The sequence below is a fragment of the Dendrobium catenatum genome, unplaced genomic scaffold, assembly GCF_001605985.2.
Source record: "Dendrobium catenatum unplaced genomic scaffold, ASM160598v2 fragScaff_scaffold_1608, whole genome shotgun sequence".
Taxonomy (NCBI): domain Eukaryota; kingdom Viridiplantae; phylum Streptophyta; class Magnoliopsida; order Asparagales; family Orchidaceae; genus Dendrobium; species Dendrobium catenatum.
In genome coordinates this window covers 4291042-4302119 of record NW_021320070.1, presented here as the reverse complement: position 1 = coordinate 4302119, position 11078 = coordinate 4291042, and the positions used below count along the sequence as shown (strand labels likewise).

The following is an 11078-nucleotide window of genomic DNA, read 5'->3' as shown; positions in this document are numbered from 1 at the left end:
CAAATTCCTAGTACAAAAATTTATTAAAAATAGTGAAAAAAGTATGGCCAAATAAAAAATTGTGATTGAGTTCTAAAATGTAAAGGAATAAAAAAGTTGTCCCAAACAAAATTTAAATCTAAAATTTTAAAATCATACTTAAATTAGATTATCAGATTTTTTTTTTTTTTATTCCTCTCTACACTTAACATCACCTCAACCAGCCCACAACATATGTCCACTTACCTCAAAGTTAAATGGGCCTCTTTCTTATTGGGACTAACAACTTCAAAGCTAAATGGGCCTTCTTTCTTGCATCTACTATCGAACTAGTGGCCGAAAAGCCCATCCATTTCTATCTCTTATATGCTCCAAGGAAATGCTAAAACTCAAATATTCTTAAAATTTTGGGTTTATTAGAATTAAAATAATTTTTGGGTCAAAATTTGTGCAATTCTATTTTTTTTTTAAATGAAGTGAGATTTCCAGTTGTATATCAAAGGCATTGATTTATATTAAAATGATTGAAATATGAAAATTAAATTTAAATTAAATATCTTATATCTCAAATAGTTAATTATGAAATAAAAACAGTTTAATATTGAGTTATTAAATATATGTATTTGAATTTAATATTTTGAAATTTATATTTAAAAATAAATGTATAATAAGTTAGTTAAATTATAAACAAAATAATTATTTTTTTTTGCTTGAATTTAAACTTTAAAAAATGGCATGCATCATATGTAAATGTTAAATATCAAATAAAATAATTATATATTTTTAATTAAAATTATGTCATATGTCATATTTAAATAAATAAATAATGATCTATATTAGCTCATAAAATATAGAGAAAATTTTCATGTTGATCGTTAAAGAGTTTTACATCATAATTTTATAAGAAGATTCAATGGACACATAAATAAATAAAAAATAAATGAAGGAAACGTTTAAGCTTTTACATGAAAAATCCAAAAAATAAAAAAATAAAGACCATGGGCTAAGTATAGTTGAAATAACCAACTATATCGTTGAAGATATAAAATTTCACTTTTCCCAAGCTATAATTGGAGAAGACATTACTATGAAATTAAAAGTATTTATTTGGTCTCATGAAGTTGCATAAAGACTATAGGAAAAATACTAGAGAAATGGTGATGATAGTTGCACAATGTCAGTCAAGCAATAGTTTTTGGACGATCTTAGTTGAGTGATGGTGGTCGGGTGATACAGATGGACAATGGAGGTCAGATGATGTTGAATGAGCTATGTTAGCCAATCAGTGATGATCAAGCAATAATGTTCAAGCTATGGTGGTAAGGTAATGCTGATCGGATGACAATGGCAGCTAGCAATGATCATCAGCATCAAATGTCAAGTAGAGCTTCAGAGTTCTTTAGATCTCCAAGCAATATTCAATCTCAAGTATAGGCTGTTTATACGATCCTATTTATAACAATTTGAGAGTGACATTTGGATAAATTTAATCAAATTTTTATAACACCTCGTCAAACCATCTATGTTAATTCTTTAATTATAGATAGTTTATTCAGTATTTAATTTCCTTAAGCACCTCAAAATCAACTAATCATGAGCCCATTGAGTTCAGCTCATTGAACATCTCAATTTAATTATAATCTTGCAAGATTTGTATACAGTTTGATCTTTCAATTAAAATAAAGAAGTTTTCAAATGTAATTCAAGCACTTGATTTAGGATACTTAAGCATTGTTTGTGACGGCTTTTTTATTGCTTCTTAAAGTAGATTTTTAGTACAATTTTTTTTATAGAAAACTGCTTTAAGAAGTAATAAAAAAGTTGTCCCAAATGAAGCCTTAGATTGGATCACTTATGATACCATTCGATTTTTTTTTTCAAGGCATTCAATTGACTATAAATTTATTGAAATTAAAATTCATATGATCTTTAATTTAATTATAAAATTTTTTAATTTATATATTATCTCAAATTTCATATTTATTTTTATCATACTTTTCAGTTATTTTGAAGGCAATGTTGCTTTAATTCATCTGAAAACTATTTTATTTGTAATTATAAAATCAATTCAATCTATTTTAGAGTTACTGAAGCTTATGAAACATACAAAGCTTCCTGATTTATATTAGCCCCCACCAAATAATAGTTATTGATGCATCAACAAAAATCGTCTTGAACGGGCACAAATCTTGAAGCAAAATTGATTTGAATGCTTCCAAAATTAAATCGGGACCATCAAAACCCTGATTTCAATAAACTTATAGTTGGATTGAACATCTCGAAAAGATGAACCAAACAACACCAAATACAACTCAATTCGAGCCCCAATGGATCCAAATCGAAGACTCAAAGCACTTTCAGAAAGTTCAAATCATATTTTGGATTATCAAATGAACTTCAACATGATATGTTTATAGTCAAATCGAGCGGCTCGACAAGACGAATCCAACAATTTCAAGATCATTGAATTCTGATATCATTAAGACATTCAAATATTAAATGGTCCACGATCAAGAGGATCAATATTGACGGTCCATTTAAACCACTCCTATTTTAACATTGATCCTCCACATATTTAAAAGTCATGATACACTTAAAAAACCTATAAATAGCCCTCATTCTTCTCAGACTTCCGCCCATCTGACGATCATCGACGGACTTCCGCTAGTCCACTGACCACCGTCAAACTTCCGCCAGTCCGTCGACCACCGCCAAAGTTCATCCCTCCAATGGACTTCCGCTAGTCCGCCGAACTTCCGTCATTCCGCCGACCACCATCGAACTTTCTCCAGTCCACCGACCATCGCCATAATTTTGCCAAACCACCGACGGACATCCGTCACCCGATGACTACAATCCTTCCAACCACCGTCGCCCGCCGACTACGTTCATCTCGACTACCGTTGCCCAAAAATAGTCCTTTTGAACACCGTCGCTGACTACAGTCTTTCTGACCACCGTCGCTTGCCGACAACGGTCCTTCTTACCACCATCGCCTGCCAACTATGCTCCTTTCAACCACTGTCACTGACTACGGTCCTTCCGACCATCGTCGCCCGCCGACTACGATCCTTCTGACCAACTTCGCCTTCGACTAAGGTCCTTCCGACCACCTTCGCCTTCCGACTATGGCCCTTCTGACCTCTGTTTCTCATTTATTATTGACTTTCTGATCACCGTCGCCCGCCGACTATGATTATTCTGACCACCATCGCAACCTACGATCTTCTTGACCTCTATCACCCAATAATTACGGTCCTTTCGACCATCGTCATCCATCGTTGCCCGCCAACTACGGTCCTTCATACCACCATCACCTAACAAAGGTCCTCCTAACTATGGTCCTTCTGCCCCATTGTCATCTAACTATGATCCTTTTGATCAATGTCATCCGACTACGATCCTTCCGACCTACATCATTCACCGACTATGATCCTACCGTCCAAACAAATATATCAACACTGATTTTTCCAACTCCCAGCATATAATGCACTCTGCTGGATGTATATTTGCTATATTGAGTCAATACCTTCCTTCTAAGGAAGGGCCACATTTGTATGTAATTACAAACATTAGTGGATTCATTCAAATTTGGCTAGGCCCGTGGATTCATCCACAGCTGCTTTACAATCATCTTTATAAAAAACTACAGATGTCCCAAACCGGCCCTTAGGATCTATTTGGAACAATTTTCCCACTGCTATGCTTTTCAGATAACAACCATAATTTTATTTGGCTACTGCTTTCTTAACACTTTTCAATGCTTTGCATGAACTTTTATGATGAAAAAAATCTATTCTCAACATAACGACCACAATGATTTGCCCGTAGCGATTTCACAACATACTTTATAAAAAAATATAACCGTCCCAAACATATTCTTATATTATTAAATTTATATTTTGACACTTAACATTCTTCAAAAGAGAGCATGAGCACAATTGTTTAAGGATTAATAGCTTAATCATATTCCATATCATATATTTATGCACTAATTAAAAGATAATTAATCACTTTGTATATTTTAACATTTTAGGTAATTAAATAACTTACTATAATAGCCATAGAGATCAAAATTTTTAATAAAAGATATGTGTTATCAACAACTCATCTTGCTATGTTGATTGAAAATTTTAACTATCAACTAAGATATCTTAAATTTAAGATTTCGTTTGGAACTGCTTTCTGCTTCATAAAGCAATTTTCTAGTAAAAAATTAAAATTTTCATACTAAAAAGTTGCTTTAAGAACAAAAATTAAAATTTTTATATTTAAAAGCGGCTTAAAGAAGCAATAAAAAAGTCATTCCAAATTGCTTTGGGATAGTTTTTTTTGTTGATTTTTAAAATATTTTTTTTGTACAAAAATTTATTGAATTATAAAACTTTATACTAGAAAGTAGGGCTGCAAGCGAACCAAACGTTCGACGAGCTACTCGTTGTTCGGTTCGATTAAAGCTCGTTTGTGATCGTTTAATTAACTAAACAAACAAGCTTGAACAATATTTTAAATACTTGATTCTTAAATAAACAAACTTGAACACTAATGCGTTCGGCTCATTTATGTTCGCGAACAACATCATTTGATGTTCGTGAACAAGCTCGACCAAACATGAACACAAACAATAAAGCTCGAACAAACATGAACCAAACTTGAACAAGCTGATATTATATGAACACAAACATGAACACTCACATACTCGGCTCGGCTCGGTTAGTTTGCAGCCCTACTAGAAAGTCATTTTAAGAAGTGGTATAAAAAATGTCTCAAATAAAGCCTAAATTTTATTTATCTGATATATGTATGAATTAATTTTAATTACTTAAATGCCACCCCAAAAAAATCATTTGTTGTTATCATTATTATTATATTGGGCGGATCCGCCGAAGCTGATGCGCACAAAACAACAAAATAGAAGGAAACACGTTTTATTTCTAGAAATACAACGTGGGTGCTGAATAGAGCTGCTTCATTTGATGAAAGCGAATGGTCTCATATTAGAATATAAGAAAATTAAAGGGATTATTTAAAAGAAATTTTCTTATATTTAATGATCATAATTGATATGTCAATAAAAATCAATTTTGATCAGACACAAATTTTGATGCATATTTGAATTAAAAAATTTTTAAATTAAATTTGTGACAATACTGATTCTGATTTGAGCAAATTTATAGTCAAATTGAGCATCTGGATGAAAAGAATTTGATAACACTAAAATGTATTCAATCAGAATCCAAATGATTTATTGATAATTATATGTGATTATTATCAATAAATTATGAATGTAGTCTATAGATTTATATTTTCTAGTTATTAATTATAATCATTAGATATCAATAATATTTTATAAAGTTTATACTATTTATAAGCACAAGTTTAAATTATTCATAGATATCTAAAAAAATTATTACTTTTCTATTAAATATTGAATAGCTTGATTCATGCAAAGATGGTAATGGTTGTTGATGGGGTAGTGATGATGGTCGGTGATTGGATGACACCAGTAGGGGTGTCATATATTGATCAGATCCGAAACCCTGAAAATTTTCTAAATCTGGACAAGCCGTTTGCATGATGGGTCATATTCGTGTTTTATTTTCAAAATAGTTTATAAATTGGGTCAGATTCTAGTTGACCCAAAAATCTGAAATTAACCCGGGTGTGACCCGCAAGACATTGATATGCACACAGTAGTCGATCCTGAGTCCAACCCGGCTTCTCGTACCGCACCTGTTTCATGTTGGGTCAGGTCCCGCCTCAGCCTCTCTTGTTGCCCCTGCCCGCGTAGCCCTCCCGCGTCGACGTTGGCCTCGTCTGTAGCCCGTCTAGACACAACCATTTGACCTAACTCGTTTGACTAACCGGTCGACCCTATAGCCCACTAGCCTGCACAACTACACTGCCCTCTCTTATATTGCATCCCGACTTAGCCTCCCAACCCTCCTGCGTCGTGCCATTGTGAGTCTCATCCAGACTCAGCCCAAGCCTACATCAGGCCCTCACATCCGAGTTCACGATTTGGGTCGGGTCAACTTAGTAACCCATCCAGGTCTACTCCAGGTTGGAATTTCTGACCCATTTTCAAAATTGGATCTGGTTAGGATCATCCTGTTTGGACCCATGTCAATTCGGGTTTGACCCAAACCCAACCCGTTGACCCGTTTTGACACCCTAGACACTAGTGCTGATCGCAATGGTCACAATCGGCCGATGGTGATAATTATTTTTTAGAATACACAAAATGGTTCAAATAAAAAATGAAAAAATAATTATGCACTATATATATTCCAAAGAGTTTTATAAATATCTCATTGCCCTCAATTTTGAATTTATTATATGCTTGGATTTGCCATTAGGATTTATGACAAATATTGTGGCTATAAATATGATACATCCAACAATTTAAACTTGTGGCTAATATTAGCAGAAAATACAAATTTATTGACTATGTTCTATATAGTTTTTATATTTAATATACTATCTCAAGATTCAAAAGAAAAGATAATTTATTTATGTGAATAAATTATAAAATTAATTTATTATACTTTGGATATAATTTGAAATCGATAACACAAATTTATTTGATATCTATCCATTTTTTATTTGTTTGAGTAATTTGAATTAATTTAACTTATTAGAGTTGATTTTATTTTTCAAATATATTTAATTTGGTCCTAAGTTTCACTATAATATTTATTTAATATAATGAAAAAAATAAATATTTTTTTATTTTTTTATTTTCTATTAGATAAGCATCAAAATATGAAATTAATTTCCAACATAATTATATTAAAGGATTGAAGCATCAAAATATGAAATTAATTTTCTATTTTCTATTAGATAAATAGTTCATTATTAATGTGATAACTCATCATGATATTAAATTGATAAATTCATTAAAAATGTTTCATCAATTTTATGATACCTTGATTCATAATGAAACCACCTTAGAATAGTGCATCAAAGCATACTCGATCTAATGTCCAATTAAGCATATCATCCTATATTCAAAGCAACTCGTGATCTAGGCTCAAAAGTTACTATCGAGTATTCGACAATGTTAAACGATGAGTAGCATTAGGCGATAAGCCGATAATGATAGTGTTGGCGGTAGTGGTGGAAGGACGGAGGTGAGGGAAGCAGGAGGTTTCGACAAGTAGTAGTCAGCGACAGCATCTACGTCTGGCAAAAGTTGGTGGCAATGACAATTCAATGAATAATTGGCATTGATTGAAAGACCATGACAAGCGGCGACAATACAATAAACTTGGGGTGAGAAAAGAATTTGACCTATGAAAGTTCAAAATACATAAAAAAATGATTCAAAATTTTGCATAGTCATTCAAAAATTTACACAGTCATCAAATAAAATACTAAAATTTTGTAACCCCTCTTTATTTGGAATATTTTGCATGGCTAATACTGACAAATGGAATTTAATTTAAAAGAGTAACGCGACAATGACAGCTTGCACCATATCCTATTTGACATAAAATATTGCATGAAACATATAATAACTGTAATTTATTAAATTTTCTCTTTTTTGTCATTTTATCTCTTTTGTTAGTGCTAGCATATTAAGCTTTTGTTTGCTACCACTTTATTACTATTTTCTAAAACAACTTCTTAGTATAAAAAAAATTAATTTAATAAATTTTTTGAACTAAAAAATTATTTTAAACTCAAACTAAAATGTTGCACAACCCAAACTCTGAATCGTCCATATATTTTTTACTTTGGCCAATGATTTCACGGTTTTGTTATGTTGGTGTGACTTCCCAGAATGTTTTATACAAGCATACTTAGGCTTCGTTTGGGACGGCTTTTTCATTGCTTGTATTAAAACTCCGTTTTGGAAAGCAATAGAAAAGTCGTACCAAACGAAGCCTTAATTTTAGAGTTTAAGTTTCAACCGTTGCACCAAAAGACGTCTCATTGTTAAAGAGTTTAACTTCATTCGACTTAGCAATAGCAATTTTCATAATCTCCTCCGCTTAAGTAGCTAATGTCCTCAACAGTATCCTTATCCCAAAATCATTGACAAGCAAATAGATCTCTATAGGTAACTCATATAAGTTAAAGAGATAGCTCATGTCATATAAAACTATGTTTTATCTAAGGTTCAAGATAGTATATCACTGTTATGTATGATACTTAGTTCTTATTGTTTGTCGGTCTATTTCTATGATATCATTTGTAACAATTTAAACTCATAACCAACGATATATTATCCGCTTTAATCTAACGCCTTTATGATTTTTCTTCTCAGAATAAATTTTCAAGAAGTCACTCATTTAGGCTTCGTTTGGAACGGCTTTCTTATTGCTTCTTAAAATAGTTTTTTAGTACAAAAATTTTAACTTTTGTATTAAAAAGTTGTTTTACGAAACAGTAAGAAAGCTGTCCCAAACTGAAACAACTTTCTGTTTGTTTTTTAAAACAACTTTTTAGAATAAAAGTTTTTATTTTTTACTAAAAAAATTGCTTTAAAGAAGCAATAAAAAAGCCGTAAAAAAAGAAGCCTTAATTTTAGATTTTCTAATAAAATTTTAATCTTTACATTAAAAATCACATCCATGATTAAAAATTTAACTTCATTCTTTAAGGATTTCACAAAATAGTAATTAGAAGAGTCCGGATTTTTCTTTGTAAAGTAGGTTTACTTAGGGAACTTACGGTGAGCAGAACCCTAGGGTTTTTCCTCTTCCTGCTCTGTTGCCGACCTTCTTCCGCTCCGTCCCCTCCGGCCTTGCCGGAGGTTCTTCTCCTCATGGAGTCTGCTTTGCATGGCTCTAATTTTCCCCCACTTTCCACTTCTTCTCCTGTTACCAAGGTTCCTTCCTCTTTGAAGGACTGGTGTAACATTTTTTCTCCAGCTCAAAGCTCTCCTTCGTCCAAGAGCTTCAGTTTTTCTCATCATCCGCATGAGCCTGAAGTTATTCCTTTCTCTTGTGAGAAACTTGCCTCTGGCAGTGAGGACTGGAGCCTCTGCCTTGTTGGTTACTCCATTGGTCGGAGACCTTTTTATGAAGCTCTTTTGGGAGCTATCAACAAGACCTGGTCTTTGAAAGGTTCACTCAAGCTTCTCTCTCTGAGTGATGGTTTCTTCCTTCTTCGTTTCTCTTGCTCTGAAGATTTTGAGATGGCTTGGTCAAAGGGAGTGTGGTTTCTGCTTGGTAAGCCATTTGTCCTCCAAAAATGGCACCCCAAATTTAAGCCGAAAAGAGAAGACTTCGCTGAAGTGCCTATTTGGATCAAGATCCATGACTTGCCTTTGGCTTGCTGGAATTCGGAGGGGATCTCGCAGATTGCTAGCAAGGTCGGTATTCCTGTTGCTGCTGATCAACTGACGACGCAAAAATCTAGGCTTACTTATGCTCGTGTTTGCGTTCTTGTGGACAGTAAGGCCTCTTATCCTGAAGTTATTAAAGTTTCCCTAGATGGTGATATTTCTGAACTTAGAGTTCAATATGAATGGAGACCTTCTCCTTGTGAACATTGTCAGTCTTTGGTTCATGATTCCGCTGCATGCCCTAAAAATCCAAATCCGAAGATCACGGAGCCTTCTACCTCTAAGCCTTTTGTTAGAGGTAGAAGTTTCAGTAAAAAACCATCTAGCAGGAACATATCTCGTTCCAGACCTCCCAAAGCGAATTCGGCTGTGATCATCTCCAAAGAAAAAGAAATTGTTAATTTGGGTATTACTATTCCTTTGCACTCGAATAGCATTGGGCAACCTGTTCACTACCAACGCCATTCCCCTCCGCCGTCTGATAAGCCACCAGTCACTTTGCCGTCCTCGGCTATCCAAGGAGATTCTCATATCATCAAACCTTCTGTGGTGGTTTATGAACCCATTGGGAATATGTCTGGTGATGTTAACACTTCCATCCCGAATTTGAATGTAGTTGCGGAAGAGCTCTCCTCTTCCTCCTCCTCCCTTATGGCTTCTGCCCTTAAGCCTTCTACCAGTATCAATTCTCCTAATAAATTTGATATTCTTACGGATTTGGATTCCATGAGTAAAGAAGATAAAGATGTTGATGTCCAGGATAAGGATTTAAAATTGACTGGTAAGGGGAAAAAACAGGCTATCACTGACAATCCAAAGAAATCTGCTAAGGGAAAGCAGAATAAAAAATCCCAAACCCATCAAAATTCTTGATGTCTCTTCCACTATTTGGAGTGTGGAATGTCAGGGGTTTTAACCGCCCTGACAAAGTTTTTTGCTGTAAGCGTTTAATTCAGTCTTTTAAGCTAGATATGCTTTGTATTTTGGAAAACCGCATCCACCTTTCCTCCCTCTCGGATCCGTTTTTTGAATCTTCTCATCTGCTCTTCTCTAACGAAGCCAGTGTTCACAATTTTGATTCTTCTTCTTCTGGTAGAATTTGGATTAAGTGGAATGCGAGTAAGCTCTGTTTCATTCCCAATCTCATCACACCACAACTCATCAATGGTATTGTTAAGGTTGGTAACCTTACTTCATTTTAGTTATCTATTGTTTATGCTGCAAATACAGCGATTGAAAGGAAAGATCTCTGGGCTTCTATCACTGCTGTTGCTCCCTCTAATGACACCCCGTGGGCAGTTATTGGGGACTTTAACTGTTGTCACTATGCTTCTGACAAAATGGGAGGTTTGCCGCTTCATCACTCTCACTTAGTTGATATTAACAACATGATCTTTGCTAACCATTTGGTTGATCTTAATGCGGTGGGGAGTCATTACTCTTGGTATAATCAGCAAACAGTGAATCCTATCTTTATTAAGCTTGATAGAGCTCTTGTTAATGAGACTTGGATTAAGTGTTTTCCAGCTTCCTACAGCTCCTTTCAATCTCCGGCCTGTTCTGACTACTCTCCTATCATCCTTCATCCTGGCTCTAGCATTAAATCTAACCACCGTTTTCAATATAAGAACTTCTGGACTAACAATGAAAGCTATTGGAGCTTATTGTTGAATGCTTGCTCTCTCCCGATCTCTGGCAATCCTCTATCGCATTTTTGCTGGATTCTCAAAAAGTTAAAAGGAGATCTTAAACATCAACTTTGGGCTAATTCCAATTCTTTGTCTAAGGAGTTGGATAATTTATA

General features: G+C 34.0%; 1 protein-coding gene across 1 annotated transcript; it reads left to right on the top strand.

Annotated features, from left to right (window-relative positions):
- The first annotated feature begins 8752 nt into the window (after positions 1 to 8752).
- On the top strand, positions 8753 to 10147 carry LOC110105542. Its single transcript, XM_020835094.1, has one exon. The coding sequence runs from the start codon at positions 8753 to 8755 to the stop codon at positions 10145 to 10147; it is 1395 nt and encodes a 464-aa protein (XP_020690753.1).
- Positions 10148 to 11078: the final 931 nt, after the last annotated feature.

Coding starts and splice junctions, on each gene's coding strand:
- LOC110105542 (XM_020835094.1), top strand. CDS start 8,753: ATGGAGTCTGCTTTGCATGGCTCTAATTTTCCCCCACTTTCCACTTCT.